The sequence below is a fragment of the Zophobas morio genome, unplaced genomic scaffold (assembly GCF_036711695.1).
Source record: "Zophobas morio isolate AGI-343-1 ecotype UQ-CSIRO unplaced genomic scaffold, CSIRO_AGI_Zmor_V1 ptg000026l, whole genome shotgun sequence".
Taxonomy (NCBI): Eukaryota; Metazoa; Arthropoda; class Insecta; order Coleoptera; family Tenebrionidae; genus Zophobas; species Zophobas morio.
The window spans coordinates 4,152,055-4,169,557 of record NW_026972131.1 but is presented as its reverse complement, the minus strand read 5'-3'; the positions used below and the strand labels follow the sequence as shown (position 1 = coordinate 4,169,557).

The 17,503-nt window shown below is 33.8% G+C and overlaps 2 protein-coding genes across 5 annotated transcripts in view; one reads left to right on the top strand and one right to left on the bottom strand.

Annotated features, from left to right (window-relative positions):
* Positions 1-5,589: 5,589 nt before the first annotated feature.
* Positions 5,590-6,956, top strand: LOC135136231 (SAGA-associated factor 11 homolog). The gene is made up of 2 exons (XM_064065421.1): positions 5,590-6,378; positions 6,431-6,956. Exons 1-2 carry the CDS (start codon positions 5,838-5,840, stop codon positions 6,673-6,675), a joined length of 786 nt encoding a protein of 261 aa, XP_063921491.1. The 5' UTR covers positions 5,590-5,837; the 3' UTR covers positions 6,676-6,956.
* A 7,729-nt stretch (positions 6,957-14,685) lies between these two features.
* The window catches only part of LOC135136262 (putative epidermal cell surface receptor), a 45,838-nt gene continuing 43,020 nt past the window's right edge, over positions 14,686-17,503 (bottom strand). For all 4 annotated transcript variants that reach the window (XM_064065466.1, XM_064065464.1, XM_064065465.1 and 1 more), the window contains 2 exons: positions 15,232-16,319; positions 14,686-14,828 (listed from right to left, as the gene is read on the bottom strand). In XM_064065466.1, coding sequence (XP_063921536.1) covers positions 14,821-14,828; positions 15,232-16,319 — 1,096 coding nt within the window. In that variant the 3' untranslated portion in view covers positions 14,686-14,820. The remainder of the gene's footprint in view (positions 14,829-15,231; positions 16,320-17,503) is intronic.

Sequence of the window (17,503 nt, the reverse complement as noted above, 5' to 3'; positions counted from 1 at the left end):
TATTAAATGATTATTTGTGTATTTTGTTTCCAACGCTTGGAAACATACGTCACAAATCATTTTCGTTTTAATTTTTTTCACAACAAATCCAGCTATATATTGCACCACGTCGTCAACATAGATGGTGGAGGAATATATGCTATGAATGTAGTCATGATCGATGGGCTGACAAATAACTGGGCCGTCAACTATCCCATCAGATGTGCTGGGATTTGCATTTTGAATGGAAACGGCTGTAGTACTGTCTAAAACAGATATATTTCCGTTTGGTGACGCAGAAATTTGGTTTTGTGTCAGCAGTCTTTTATATGCGGCTTGGAACTGTACGCAGTTCGGGTTGTTGTTAAAACCGCCCCTGCTTCTAATGCACCCAAAAAACATTTCCAAGTGATCTTGCGACAATTTATATGTCAATAGAAATGTATTTATATTCTTTCCGGAAAGAAATTTATATTTTAATAGAATTTTCTAAACCTATAACAATTCCTATAAAACCTGTTTGTCGTTGTGATTTCACTACTTGTTTTCCATCTGCCAGAGCGCAGATTGAGACAGGTACGTCGATCCAGTGGGGTTGCAGAGCGGAGTAAACGATGAAGAAAAATGTAAAAATTAACTGACGTCAAACGGACACTGCCAAAGTCAAACCAATCATGGATTAGGCCTTTCATTTTAAATTCAGTTAGTATCTATCAAGTGATACACGTTATTAGTATTTTGGGTTGCGTAAAAATAATTTTCAGAAATAATTTTCTGGTAACTAACCCTGTATAGATAAATAGGAGTATTCATTAAAACGTGCCATCGCCAGATTTTTATTAACATAAAGAAATTGCAAAGAGCTGATCGTTGTCCGTAATCTGGGGGCTTTAATTCTTACGCTAGGTCAAGTCAGGTCGGGTAGGGATGAGATTTGTTGACTTTCAAAATCCTGTTGACAGAAACTACACTAACACACACTGCGGCTGCCACTGTTTTTTGAATCACGTGAGGGGCATTTTCCACCATTTCTAAGACAGCAAACTCATTTTCGGGGTCGGTAGCTGTTCTCCGCCTTAGTTTTTTAATTGGTGGTCAACTCTTCCCCAACATTTTCAGCTTTTTAAAGATTTTGTTGGCAGATACTTTTCTCTGCAGATAAGGTTCCACATACATTCTAGCTGCCAAAGAAGCGTTCTTTTTACATTCCCCATAAATGATAGATCCGTTTTATCGTTATTTCAAATGCTGACAAACAGTGACAAATTTCTAACGCCCGGAATTTAAAAAAGGCATCCAAGTAAGTTTTGAATTTGTATTTTGGGTTGCATTTTTAATTCTCGCAGGCTCGTACTCATTCGTGTAATGCCCTGTATATTTGAAAATTCATCATATTCGTATGAAATCGCTTTGTTATCCTTCTCTTTAAAAAATTACAATATACCACTTTTATATAAAAGAGCAACAACAATAATTTTCAGCAAATTTTAAGAATTTATACAGATGTTTTTTACTTTTTCTGGAGATAACTTTGTGATTAAAATAAAAGCAATTTTTGGTAACAATTCAATTTCTTCATCTTCTTTTAGATCAAATAGAATTTCTTCTCCATTTGATATGCAACATGCTGTAGATATTCCATTCGCTTTCAATTTTATAGTTATGGTGTCTTCCAATTTATATACCTACCTAAAATAGTTTTTAATAATGTTTTTTAATAAGAGGGATATTAAGCTGCGCCACCCAGTATACTACTTTAATTTCTTTTTTGTCTAATTAATATCCAAACGGTATTGTATCAAAGTTTTCTAAAATAACCCTCTTGTCATAAACAAAACCAAATTCTTTTGTTTCTATTTTATTTAAGAGTACCTTAGTTTTAGAATCTCTGGTAATTCGATTATATTGTGTACTGATTTTACAGTCTTTTTTCGTCTTTGACTCTGGACCAACTCTACTGGACTTTTCTAAAATATTAGTTATAGGTACTAGTTATCGGAATTAATCTTTTTAGAAGTTTCATAGTTTAATGTAAATCGTTTTATTTTACAAACAACTTTACCTATATTAGTCTTGTAACAATAACTTTTTGAACCTGTTGAACTCCCTTAGGGATGAAATCTGGAAAAATGCTTAAATACGTGTTTTATTATTTGTGCTGAAGAGCATTCATACCAAGTTTTAAGTAAACATCACCATAAAAATATTTTTCTCATACAAACTTAGCCACACCCTTTTTTACCCTCTTAGGGGTTGAATTTCAGAAAATATTTAAATACGTGTTTCATTATTTGTGTTGAAGAGCATTAATTTAATATCAAGTGTCACGCAAAAATTTAAATTTACAATAGAAATACTTTTCCTATACAAACTTAACCAGTACTTTTCATTAAGTGTCTTTTCCATTCCTGTATTTTGATTTTGTTACTGACTTCACGCAGGGGCGGCTGGTCAGGGGCGGCAGGGTCGGCCACGCCGTACCAGTCATTTTAAAATACTTAGTAAGCGTTGAAAGTAGAAAATAAAAAAAGAAATAAAGTTTGAATGTACGTTAGGATAGATCATAAATATTAAAAATATATTTTATTATATTGTAGGTAGAAAATAAAGCATTTGTTGCTAATTTTAAATGCTGATAAACACGCTTTGCCGGCGAGATTTCGGCACGCCGTATCCAGGAATACATTATGCTCGATGTTTCGACTTCGTAGCAGCTTACGGTTTCATCGTTCTCTTTGTCTAGCACACTATAGTAGACAAAGACCTGGCGGAACGTATGTTGTGCCAGGTCCGGCGAAATCCTCCTTCGCCGTACCCAGCAACGCGAATTTAGTTTTTAAAACGCTTAATATTTAAGATAGCTAAACAAATTACAAAACAATAACGGCTTCGATGTTCTTCAGTGCATACTATTTTTTTTTAATAATAATTGTCGATTTAATACATTTTCCTGTGTATGAATAATAAACGAAAAAAATTACATTAAATTATCTAAAATTTTATTTTTCGTACATAACTTAGCTACAACATAAATGCGCTTTTTCTGTATTTTTAGCATCTAAGCGTTTTCAGATATTTCAGAAACGAATTTAAAGTTTTAAATCATTTTAATTTTTCAATTATTCAATTAATTTATTTGATAATTTGTCATATACATTAAAAAAAAAATAAATGTAAATGAAGATAGTTAACAGTTGGTACTTTTATTATTACTTTTTTTTATATTTTTTAACTGCATGTCATTATTTAATTATTATTATTTAATTGTGGATGTCCGGGGTCGGCAAGCCGTATAGCCGCCGGTCGACGGGGAACTCAGTAAAAATAATGTTTTCGGTGGTTCTCAATTAATGATAAAGCAGAACAAGTAGAATTAAGGATTAATAGTATTTAGAATCAAACTGACATTGTCAATTTCCTATAAAAAATTATTTTAACAGGTCGAAACATTTGAGATGTTTTGTACATCCTGGCACGTAAAATGTCAGTGGTTAATGAGTAGCAGCCATACATTACGAAAATATATAACACCAAGGTGTAGACTCAAAATATTTGGCCGACCCGAAATTTTGACCCACCAGCCGCCACTGGACTTCAGTCTTCCTTCTCCGTTCCTTGTTTATATATCTCCATACTTCTTCTTTTTTTCAGGGACTTTATTGTCTTCTCGTTTTTTTCTTTTTCTTTCTTCGCATTTTCTCCTACAATTCTCTCTTGGTTTTAAGTATTCTTCTTTCCTCCCCCTGTTATTCTTCCATTTTCTTAATTTTTCCCTAGCTTTTCTCTTCAACTCACTACATTCTCCGTTCCATCCACTGTTCCTCCTTTACCATATGTATATCTTTCTTTTTTCCGTAGCTTCTGCAATTAAGTTGATCAGTTCTGCTATCATAGCTTCTATATCTGCTTTTACTTTGAATTTCTTTTTCTCTAGTCTACTTCTGTATCTATGAATTCCCTCTTCATCCCATATCCTTTTTTCTGTTTCTTTTCTTTCGTTTCTTCTCTCTTGTTTTTTGTACTCTAGCTCTTTTCCTTTGATTTTTATTTTTAGTGGCATGTCGGCTGATTCTACCCCTTCCCCCATTTTGAAACTCTCTGTTTCTTCCCACGCCTCTTCGTTGACAATCCTATAGTCTATAATTGATTCTCCCCTAGCCCCTACGTACGTCCATTCTCCTTCTTCATTTCCTTCCTTGTTTTCGTTCAAAATTTCTCATCCCATTTCTTCTATTATCTTCCACAATATTTTCCCTTTTTTGTTATTTACTTTGTCTTTTGATCCTCTTTTCTCTCCATTTTCTTTATCTATTATTCTTGTCCCCTAGTCGCCCAGTCTTGCGTTAAAATCCCCTCCTATAAGTATTTTTTCATCTCCTTTTTATTTTGCTTCCTTTTCTATGTTTATCTTGGTTTCCTCCATTTTCTTGCTATAAACGATTATTATTATTTCCCATCGATTGTTATCCAGCTGTATTACTTTCATCATTAGCCCGTTTTTATTATTACTCCCCGTTTCCAATTCTTGCATTTCTTTTCGAATTCCCATTACTATTTCCCCGCTTGCTCTCCCCTTTTTCTTTTCTTTTGTCTCCCCTTGACACTTCCACACATATTCTTCTGGTAGTGTCTCTTCAAATTTCTCCCACTACATCAAATTTTCCCACGTAGTCTCAGAACTTCTTTTCCTTTTTTCGCAACTTTTGGACATTCCAAAACAGTATCTTCGCCCCTTTTTCTCCTAATTTTGTACCAGCTTCCCTTTTTTCGATTTCCCTATCTGCATCCTTTATTTCTTTATCTTTTCCTTTGCCTTGTTTCCTTCAATTTTTCCTCCTTTTCCTCCTTTTCCTTTCGCTCTTTACTAAAAATTTTCTACCTTCTTGAGTCTGCATCAAGTACCTTACGTTATTTTGTAAAATTTAAGGAGGATTTTCTTTGGAAAATTTTGAGATGACGTCATCAGTGGTAGGGATGATCAGACAAATTTTGCTTAGTATTTTGCAACAATCAGTCCAGTAGTTCCGGAGGTTGTCTGTCTATAAGTTCTATAACATGTGACCGAATTAATTTAATTACATTATATTCTTTCTTCTATAGTCTATGATAAAAACATCAACTGATTTCACAGACGCGATAGACAAATAGAAACGGAAGAAATATTTTTTCATACACTGGGAGTTATGAAACGTCGAGAAAACAAAAAATTAGACTATATTACAATGCCGCCTTAGCTCGAGAAGTAAAAATACGGTGCCGTTAAATTTTAATTGTATTGTTCTATTGTAAAATATTTCATTGTTGCACGTGTTGTGTTCCAAATAAATGAATAGATATTTTCACATACTTAACTTATCCGACCATCTAAAATAGCTAATTAAAACAAGTATGGATGCCTCGACCTTGACGGTTTCAATTAAAAAAAAAGTGTTATGAAGTCGTTCTTAATCACGATTGTGGTCTTAATTAAAATGTGCCAAAGGTGAAAATAGTTTATGAAGCCAATTATTGATTTGTTTGCGATTTGCAAGAAATGTAAAATAAAACTTCAAAATACAAAAAAAATCATATTGGCGCGTCCACGAGTCAACCAGTGCTGCCAGCTTATTGGTGGAAAACATTGCATGTCATTGTAACCAACGCAAAGTTGGTTACAAAATCCAGCAACAAATATGAGGAAATTAATTCATAAATAATCTGTTCGTGTTATCCCATTCTCACAAGTTGTAAATCTACAAAACAATACGTTTAGTAATTGTGATAAATCCGAAAGATGTGTTCACGTGGTAAGTGATTCGAGCTTCTGCAATTTATAGGTTATACTAGTGGCATTTAACAAAAAATAGCGGCACTTTTAAATGTTGACAAAAATGTCAAAGTCGCAAAAACTAGACGACAAACAACTTCTATCCAAGCTGGCGAAAGATTTTCACGAACTAGTCACTAATAAAGAAGTATTACGTACCTCGGTGGAGAGTTTCCTAAACAATGTAATTGACGAGCTCACCTTAGGAATTATATTTGATCTACATCGTAAATATAAAACCAATTCTTATGAAATCGACATGGAAGAAGACGACGGAGACGAGGACGAAGCGGCCGAAGTGGACATTTTTGCCCAGCACGATGTGAAGAAAACACAAGACTGCGTTTGTCCAAACTGTGATCGAGCAGTAGCAGCAACACGGTTTGCTCCACATTTGGAGGCCTGTATGGGTATGGGAAGGAACAGATTCAGGAATGCAACTAGACGTGTCGCAAGCAGCAGCAGCAATAGTAAAGAGAGGGAAAATTCCTCATTTAGTGGTGTCCCGAGTGATGACGAGGACGACATCGATTGGAATTCAGGAAACAAAAGAGGAAAGAAGAAAAAACGAAATGGAAATAAAAAGACGAAAAGTAAGATTCTGGGGAATTTCTTGCTGCCAACTTATTCCCGTTTTTGTTTTAGGTGGCGGTACACCAAAAAAATCGTGCGATTCTAGGCCCACCGACTCATTAAATGTTGAAATCGAAGCGGAAGACGATGACTTGGCGAGTTTAAGAGACCTTCTTCAGGATCATTCCAATAGTTCCTCACCGGCAGATTCTGTTTCGAGTAGTCATTCAAATTCATCAAGAAAAAAAGAAAAATCAAAAAATAAAAAAAATAAACGAGACAGGTCTTCACCTAGTTCAAGCATATCAGCAGAGTAAATTAATTTTTTATTGTGGTAATTATTTTAAAATTCTATTATGTTTTTGTGATTGTAGTAATTTAATGACATGACTTTATTTATTATACTGTCTAAATTCAAATACCTCAGTAAATATATATAAATGTTAATAAGATTACTTACTTAGTGTGAATTGATAAGGACATATTTTACGCTTCTCTTGCAGGTATAAATGTTGTAAAAATTATGTGTTTGTAAATGACATTGTGAAGAAAGTTGTAGATATTAATTTATATGTAATTAATTTAGATTATGGAAGTACATTTGATGAAAATATTTTTATACACCCATCTTTATTTTCATTATTTTAGTTTTTTACATTTACTTAATAATAAATTTGATTAATTTTATATTTTGTTTTCTATTATTTTTGCAAGACGGTGCTGCTCAACAGTGTATTATTGGAGTTTTTATATCACGTAAAACAGTTAATTTTGCTGTCATAATATGAAAAATGAGCACTGCGTTGTGGACCACACCTTCCAAGTTTTAGGACTTCATAAGGTTCATATATCCACCACTGTTAAAGTAATCCAGTTAATTTTTTCGAAATTATACAACTTTTTTTAAAGGAATACTAAACTTTCAGTTTTTGGATCTGTGCCACAATGAAACAATATTATGCCTAGAAATTGTTTTTAAAATGCTTATTTTCGCAGTTGTGCTAATGAAAATTGGAAGAAATATGAGATAAGTTAAATTAGAAATAGAAAAAGTTGATTGTGGAAGTTGCTTTACTTTACGCTGTAAAAGGACAAACTCGTGGGCCACTTTGTCACATATTAAAAAACGCTTGATTCAGTATAAGGCAAAGACAAACGGTTTAACTCTAATTATTTATTGCTGATGTTTATAATACTTATCAAAGGTACATTTTGCCACATTTTGAAAAAGATCGTTTTTTGCAATTTCTTCCAAATCACTGTTATTAATTTTGTCATTCGAATTGAAATTCACGGTACTAGACCTTTCGTTCCTAATAGTAGGACAACAAACTGGAACTTTTTATGCTTTTGGCGGTCTCCCAAAAAAATACGCCAGAAGGACACTTTCCGTATAAACGACTGCGTTTTTTCGTAGCACCAAGTGGTAAATTTCTTAAAAGCTGCTTCATTAACAACACTTCATTTTGTCGGAAGAAGTTTTTCAATTGCAGCTTTACCTACTTCAGCTATTTCAATTGTGACGTTTTTTTTTCGTTTGATAAATTCCCATAACAACATTCAAAAATATTTTTGTAAGTCGCCATTACGATTCCTGAATGCAAGTTAGAATTTATTCCTGAATTATTTTTACAATGTTTTTAATATAATCTTATACGTTTAAGAAAAAATAGCATATATGTATAGGAGAAACTGGTCGGTCCATAAAAATTCGAATTCAAGATGAAACCGGACACACCATTTTGTTTGAAAATTCCCAAGTTCTGTCCAAAGCACTCCATTTCTATGACCGGAAAATCTGTGATACAATGGTTATTATCTGTCAAATATTTGGAAGCCCACACTAAATGCAATTGCTCGTTTATCTCCCCCCACTCCATCCGGAGCCGGCCAATCAGCTTCAACCACGACAGTTCCCCCCATCACGTCTCTATAAAAATGTCACAACGACATTCTTCCCACTAAAAGAGTTTCGCCTCTGGTATGGTTGACATTCTGAGTTACCGTGCTCTTTTGCTTGATTCCTAATTTCTCAACCCTGTTCCTAAAGATGCCACTTACGAAAGGGGGCGAAACGTTGGGCCCAAAAACTCAACTGATACGGTCCCAACCCGAAAAACAATCATATATTGACTCCGACCTTGGAAATTAAATAACTGTTTTCTAATCTGCATGTTTGTAGCGAATTGAAATTAAATTGGGCTAATAAAAGAGTCTGACATGCAGAAGAGAGCCCGTCTAGTTTGAATGGTAAATATTGTTACGAAATACACCCTTACGACGCCTATAGCCGTCGAGAACTGTCTGGTCTTACGCCGATGATGATTCATCCTCAATGCGACGGAGCGCTAAAGAAACGCCTGGAAAAGGAAGTCGCGAATTGGGGTTCCGGAGAAGTCTACGGTGAAGTAGGGTTTCGAGAAGGATCGCGTGCCCCACCTTTGGGGAACGGATTATTCAACTAGTTGAGTCAAGAGACGTTGCGCCGGAATTATTTTATTATCGCTATAATAGTTATTAGTCGTGTAAATTCGAGTTAGTAAGAAATAAGTTGTTGAGTTTTACCCACGCCAATTTTATTCACCCGTTCAACGTAACAATATGATGACTGGTATATATTTCGTAATTTGGTGACCAGGTTATAGCACAAAATCTAAGCTTGGATTGCACAGGCGTGCAAAATAATGTTCTTAAAGGGTAACTTTCTGTGAAATCAAAACACTTATAATGAACAAAGCCTAAGGTCTTCATTGCATTATTGACTACTTCATTTATGTGCTGTACAAGTTAATAATGTATTTTCTGGTCCATAAACCAGAAAAATAAAGGTAAAGCAATTGCAATGGTCCAAACAATATGGAAGTGAAGTATGGGGAGTAAAGAAGATACAAGAAGATTGTTAGCTGTTGAGATGGATTATCACTGAAGAAGCACCAGAGTGTCTAGAAGAGGAAGAATTACCAACGAAAAAATTTGAAATAGAATGTAAGCAACAGAAACAGCAATGAACAGGATTGAAATTAAGAAGCTTAAGTGATTTGATCATCTTTAAGAATGCGTGATTCACGATGGACGAAACAGGTATTTACTTGTAAACCGCCGGGAACACGAAAAAGAGGGCGACCGCGCAAATGTTGAAATGAATATATGTATGTAGAAGGGGGACGTATAACATTACTATTTTTGTTCTTTTACTTTTACCCAGAAACGAGGGGCGGCTATCAAGTCAAAAATCTTAAATGGCACTAATGTATCTTGTTTGGAAGCCCTAGTAATTCTCTTTCTAACAGTGTTTGAATTTTTAAAGTCGATGGATTCCTGAGAAATTGTATTATGAAAAACTAATAAAATATATCACCTCTTTTTACTTACTCGTTAAGAATAGTCAACGTAATAAATGTTGAATATGACCTCCATTCACCCCCATACAAACATAACATTATAAATATACGTACCCCTTGAATCAAAAGTCGACCTGTTTCCGCATTTTTCACATAATCAAGTACAGAACCTACGGTCACGTAATTTTTCTTGCATATTTTACTTATATTTCTTGCATATTTTAGCAATTTTTTGCATGTAGTGCCAAATTTCTCTGCATATACATGCGCATATTTACATGTTTTTTTCCGCATATACTTCTGAGCTTTAGTCATGACCAAATCCTTTTCATCTGAAATTTTGCCTGCTGAGTGGAAATTTGACCCTTCAAACTATCTCTCAGTTAGTTTGACGTCATTGGTTGTTAAGCTTACAGAGGCAATACCTAATGGATATATATCTGACAATCTCCCTGAATTTCTATGTACTCATAATGTAGTCCCAAGTGAGCAACATAGTTTTGTACCAGATAAGTCCATATCTTTCAAATTATTATGTTATCTTAAGGGCTGGACCAAAAGTCTTGATAAGGAAAACTTTGTCGATGTAGTTTACTTCGATTTTTTTAAGGTGTTTGATAGGTTTGAAACGTTTGTTGTTAAATTTATCTGACTATGAAATTTCCGGTCGTCTGCTAACATGGATAGAATCGTTTTTGCAGGATTTAAAAAACTATCCGGAAATTTGTGTTATAATTATCAAAACTAATTTTTTTATCTCGCTCCACTTGTATAAACTGTAATTACATCCACTTACATCTAAAGATGTGTGTCTTGGATATATGACATGTTATTGTTGATGAAAACCGGGCACAGAGACCGGATTTAAACGTTTTGTTTATACCGTTGTCATAGAAACCACACGTCCTAGCCACTTCAGTCAATGGGACTACGGTCTCGTTCTGACAGTGCTCGGCAGGAGTAACTCAATCGCGGGTTTTAATTTTCATGCTGCGCGAGATAGGCGTAAAACAACCCAGGCAACATGATGTCGTCTTTTTCACGTGAATAAATGGTCATCATTTACGTCATAGTGACCAAAGATTTCACGTGATATTGACGTACAAATGACGGTCAAATGTCTCGTCTAGATGACGTCATTTTCTCACGAACTATTGACGTGATGTACTGACGTCTTAGAGTCGTCATTTTGTAACGAATTATTAACGTGATTTACTGACGTCCTAGAGACGGCATTTATTGTCGATTTTAAGACGTTTTTTATATTTTGATTAAAAAAAAATGCAATAAATAAAACGCTGAAATAATTTTATTTTTTTTTATTGTTTAGCTAAATAAAATATTATAATTCGTTATAATCACCAAGTAAAGCCCAAAACAAAGTATATATTAATTAAAGTTAAAACAAATTAGTGTAAAAAAATTAAATTTACTACAATTTTGTACAACCAACAATAAACTTCAATAAACAAATAAAAAATATGTCAATTAAACAAATTAAAGATAAACCACTCCTAAGAACACAAACAAATCTACATACAGGTAATTACGAGTATAATTAGTATAAACAAAAAAAAGGATATTGTACAATATATAATCAAAAATAAACGTTGCAATAAAATATGCTATTTAAAGAAAAATCAGTTTTAAAAACACAAAGAAATCTATTTAGTTACAAAGAATATTAAACAAAAAAACTATAATAAACTATAGATCAGTCTTAAAAACACAAACAAATCTATTTACAAAAAATATTTAAAAAAAACTAGAATAAAGGGAAAAGACAATTGAATCGCATTGTTGGAGTTACTTGATTGAAAATGCACTGTAAAACCACAGTATATGTAATTAATTCTGTTTTAACAATCATATCAATAACCTAAGTTTTTTAAGTTTGCCTCAATTTATTGCACTGAAAAGAAAAACCCGGTAGAGTGCATGGATTAGTGGAAATGCAATCATTTTTTCAACGCATCGGCCGGCCGGGCCCGTGTCTATATAGGCATTTGACATAGTAAAATAATTTCTCTCCGGGATGAATTTAAAACATTAAACTGTGTCTTCATTATTAGAAATTGATAGTAATTATTTTTATTTATTTATGTTTATTATTTTTTTAATTTTTATAAATTATAGTACATTTTACCATATCAGTTTTTCAAAAATGCTAATAAAAAATTTGGAGTTTCAAAAAAAAATTCTTTTCTTATTTCTCAAATTATTTGGTACGGCCTGGCCGACCCTGCCGTCCCTGACGAGCCGTCACTGGTAGTATTACAGGCATCTACCGGTATATAATATCCAATATTAATGTTATATATTTATATATGAATTCATTGTATTTTTTTAACTTACAAAGAAATCTGCTTGTTGTAATATGTAAACATAATCTTGTAATTCGTCAAAATTTGTTTAGGTGTGGTTTTGGCGGCATAATTTCTGTTTTTGTTTTCTTTTTCAGTTGTCAGATTTGATGAAGTTTCCATCTTGGAGATTTTTTCACTCGTTTCCTTTAGCATTTCTTTCGTTTCGCACATGTGTTTTGTATTTGTTTCAAATCTAAAATAAAATTATGTTCATTAGCATTAGTTCATAAAAAATTGCAGTAACATACCTTTGCAATATTTTATAGCGCCTCATTTTCAAAAACAATCACCGTAAGTTCTTCATAATCAGTGGGAGTATCTTCAGTGATTAATCGTGGTCTTTCCAGCTTCTGAAAAAACTGCTTTTGTTATCTACGTACAGTTATCAAAAATAACAGAAACACGTAAAAATTAAAATGATTACTTTATTAGATATTAAATTACCTACTATAAATAAGTACAACCCACACTGAATGGCATAAATTTGCACAAAACTGCGTTAAAAATGAAGTGAGTAACGGATACACGAGAAAATTTCGGTGGTTGAGAACCAACTGGAAATATTGGAATGCTTCTCTGTGAAGTGCAATAAACATAAATACCGAAAAAAGGGAAAGTCCGAATGCACACCCCAAACATCTGATGTATTGTATAGTAAATACGGATAAGAATAAATTTAATAAAACTGAATATTAATCACTCTCGAATTTTTTTGGTAACCGTGATCACTTTATAAACGTCTCTATAAAATCAAAATTCGACGAAGGAATTCTTCAAAACCTTGTCCCGTTTTAGGGACAATGGACAAAGAATTTTTATGACTTTGTTTGTGTCGTTGGGTCTTTTCGCTCAACCCCAGATGTTCTATTTATAATTTGCCAAGCAGGTACTTACAAAATAATACTTCCAGAGTAAACAAGTTTTCAGAAATAATTATTTTATTAGAAATTATTAGAATGAAAAAACTTGTCTTTGGTGTATTTCTAATTAAGCCGTTGTGTTTTTTGCTCTAAATATAATTATGAAGGCCACTTTTTAAAGAATACGACGACCCACATCTAATTGATCATATAATCTATAAAAAATGACGAAGAAAGGACGGCCTTTTGACGTCAGAAGTAAGTCATAAAAATCTCGTCATTTTCACGTGATTTTTTGGGCGAATGACGTCGCCGACGAGTTATGACCAAAAATTGACGTGAATTAGACGACAGTCTGCTGCTTGGGCGCTTCAACCTAGGTCCGTTATTATTCGTACTTTTTATCAATGAAATTGTTAATATAACTGATTGTGGAAAGCTCTTATTTGCTGACGACTTAAAAATATTCACTAGGATCTATACACAGGAGGATTGTCGTCATCTACAGAACGATGTCAATGAAATACATGCTTGGTGTGAGATAAATAAACTCCCTTTGAACTATTCTAAATGCAAAATAATGTCATATTCAAAAAAAAAAGATTCCATATTATTTGCGTACAGCTGTAACTTTCTTCCACTTAATAGAACTTCAACAATAAAAGATCTTGGTATAACTTTTGATAACCAACTTAATTTTAACGATCATAGTATCATAAATGTGTCAATGAAGTGTTTGGGTTTATAATAACCCGGAACAGCAGTACCTTTAAAAATTCATTAGTATTAAAAACTGTATTACTCTTACGTTAGGTCTAGATTGGAATATTGCAGTGTAGTATGGCTTCTCTATTATTTTTGTTACAAGTTACAAGATTAGGTTGGAAAACATTCAGAGAAGATTTCTTAAGTTTTTATATTTCAAAATATTTGATGTTTATCCTGCCAGGGGTTTTAGTCATAGTGTATTATTAGAGACTTTGAATGTCGACTCTTTAGAATTTAAGCGGATACATTATAGTCTAAAATTTTTGTCCTCTATATTTCGGAACAAAATTGTTTGCAGTCACCTATTATCTCTCTTCAATATCTTGATTCCTCGATTATAAATTCCCGACAAACTCTAACGTTTTATTTACGCAAACCCAATACAAATATACTTGTTAAATCTCCCGTGCTTAGTATGGCTTCTCATTTCAATTCTATATTTCATCTGTGCGATCGTCACTCCTTGAAATGATTTGCGCACTTAGATCGATCTGTGTTATGTAGTTTATTATAAGGTATACAGTATCATAGTGCATTTCGCATTATTATTTACTCTATTATATTATATTATATTCTGTTTATTTATTTAATTGCAAATTGTCCTGTAATTGGATTGGATCTGCAGGGCAATAAAGATTTATTTATTTATTATTTATCAATTAAATTGTGTCCCCCATTTCAAAAGGTCACGAGCCGCCACTGCGTTTTTGACTAATCGCTTACAGTTATGAGTGGATGTACTTTTAATTCGTACCAGCAAGTATTAAGTGATGTTCCCCAAAGTTCGGTGTTGGGTCCTCTTTTGTTTTTACAGATGATCTGAGGAAATGAATTCGATGGAACAGTTACTACGGACAAGTGCACTTTTTCTATTTTCAAAATGACTATTAATTAATAATTACTTACTTACTACTTAAAGGGAGGTAAGGAATTAAGGGCACTATTTTTTAAACACCGTGTATATTTGGTATATTTTAAATTAAAACTCAGTATATGTTACAATAAATCTTATATTACACATTAAATTAATATTTAAAATTAAATACATTTGAGGATTTTAAAGGTAAAAAGTATATCGTAACTATTTACAACAGTCAAAATGGTTGGAGGTGGTAGTTCGGACGTTTTCATAATCCTAAAACAAAAGAAAATCATTAGTACATACATATAATGTTGTCCTCCTGTTTACGTCGAAAGCGTGTAATTATTGATAACAGCTGCATAATGAATGATTATTACGTCCATTTTAGACAAAAAATTCCTTATCTAGCAACTTGCTTGTGCTCATGTGGTCAATTGTGCCAATTTTTTTCTTTAATTTCTATACAAATAATTATATTTCTTTAAAATTCTCTTCTGAAATTAATTAACGCGTGATGAGACAACATTAAAAATTGATTAGCCAGTTTTCACTGTTATTTGTATTAAATATTCTCGTGAAACAGTTTGCTAAATTAGACAGAATAATTAATTTGTAATTAAAAAAAAAAAAGAGTACCGTAAAATGAAGCAAAGTGTTATGGCGTGGTCGAACTTACCCATAGTTTCTTGCTGGATCTCCACTTTATACGTCGGATTGTCGTACGCTGACTGACTGACTCTTGGTGGTGGTGGCGTGATGGCAGCTTTATTTTGGCTATGCCTTCTGACTAATATTAGTAACAGTATTAACGTACTTAGAATAGCTATGGAAGCTAAAATTGCTACAATGACTAGGGGTCCGTAATAATCTCCTTTTTCTCTTTGTTCACCCGCAGAAAGTTTGTCCTGTTGCGTGGACGCTCCAAACGCAGGTGCCGCCCTGGGCTTAGTAATGAAATCTTGGACATTACTAGTTTTAGTTTTGCCGTTCGTCAGGTAGACTTCTAACCACAGTCGATACCTAGTTCCCGGCTTGAGATCCATAATAACCGTCTTGGTCGGCGAATCCCGTTTAGCGATCTTAAATGTACTCTGATCTTCTTTCCCGGAATCGCTCTGATAAATCGCCCTGTATATGTTGACATACTTATCTTCGGGGTAGGGAACTCCCGACCACGAGATTTCCACACTCGTCGACTTAATGTGGGAAATATCCAGCGTCACATTGAATCCGTAAGTATCGATTTCATTAGCCGTGGTAAAGTGGAGCATGTGCTCTGCATGCAGTTCCGTTAGCTGACCGGTGAAAGGAATGAAGAAAATACCGATTTCGTACTTGGTATTTGGTTTGAGGTTTTCGAGAGTGTAGCTCGTGACGGATCTATGAATCAGTGGCGTAGCATCGTAAACTTTCCCTTCAATTTCTTTGAACCTCAACTGAACACCATCTATGAACTGCAGTTCGTATTCCGTGAATTTACGCCACACTACCGTTACCCAAGTGGCATTGATATCGCTGATGGCCAACTCGGGTTCGATCGGAATCATAGGTGGTAAAGTGGTGGTATTGACGTCTTTGGGAGTCCTGATTTTGTAAACACGACTTGTCGGTGTGTTGTGCAAGTCACGCATTGTGATGGTTATTTTGATTTTATATTCTGTGTCGGATCTGAGGTCCAATAAGTCAAACTCGAGTTGTGGAGTAGCGATTAAGTCATTGGGGGGTGCGAAAACTTGGAGTTCCCATGTACTTGTATCAGGATTACTGGAACAGAGCGCATTACAAACTAGTTCGGAAAATTTCTTACTATTTGTTTTGATTTTAAAGATCCACCACTAGTTGATATGTTGGAAATACTTTTTATAGGTTTTTGCTTCCCTGTCATTCTAGATCTAGCGCATCTAGAGCTAGAAATTTATGTCGTAAAAACTTAAAAACCGCACTAATACAGTGTATGGACGAAGTTAAAAATTTAGCACCTGCTCTTAGTAACCGACAACTTGAGGAAATGTTTTTTGACATTCTTTGGTAAATTTGGTTTTCGCACATTTGTCTTGTGAAACTACTTTTTTATTGTAAAATTTAAACTGGGTATCCCAACCAACGGTTCACCGAATAGTGCAATAATAGTCAAGGATTAATGTTAGTCATCCAGAAGTCATGAAAAAAAAAAATTTTCTGAAGATGATTTTTTTCTAGGAAAATGTCTTCTTTTTACAACAAGAAAGATTTTTAAATGGTAAATTTTTGTAGGAAAGTATCGATTTTGCAATTGGGCTCCGCCCTTCGGTTTGACAGCGAATGAAAAATTCATCACAATTGAACTTGGGATGGATATGGGTGGGGCTTAATTTTTTAACATGTTTTCTATTTCTTGTAGAGAAATAAGGATTTTGCAATTAAGCTCCTCCTCCGTGGCTCACGACGAATAAAAAAATCATTACAATTGAGATAGGGCGGGTGGGCGGGGCTTACATATTGCCTTGTTTTTCTTAATACGTGTAGTCATCTTTTCGCAACAAGAAACTTAAAGCATGTTTAAAATGATAAATTTTTTTAGAGGGAAATATCGATTTTGCAATTACGCTCCACCCCTTGGTTTGACAACGAATGAAAAATTCATCACGAGTGAAATCGAGACGAATGGGTGGGGCCTCTCTTTCGATTTTCTTTTTTAATTAATACATTTAGTTTTCTTTGCATAACACGATTACTTAAGAACATATTTCAAATGGTAATTTTTTCTAGAAAAATAGGAGTTTTAGAATTAATCTCCTCTCCTCGGCTTACGTTGAATAAAAAAATCATCAGAATTGAGATAGGGCGGGTGGGCGGGGCTTATATATTTGCGTTTTATTTTTGCAATTATGGGGCGAAGCATGTTTCAAGTTTTATGTTGTGAAAAGAAGTCTACACATATTACAAAAAGGCAAAGTGTAAGCCCGCCC

Bases quoted from the DNA above. Each gene is read 5' to 3' on its own strand.
- LOC135136231 (XM_064065421.1), top strand. From the start codon at position 5,838: ATGTTGACAAAAATGTCAAAGTCGCAAAAACTAGACGACAAACAACTT. The intron at 6,379-6,430 runs GTAAGATTCTGG...TTTTTGTTTTAG, and splicing joins TGGAAATAAAAAGACGAAAA to GTGGCGGTACACCAAAAAAA.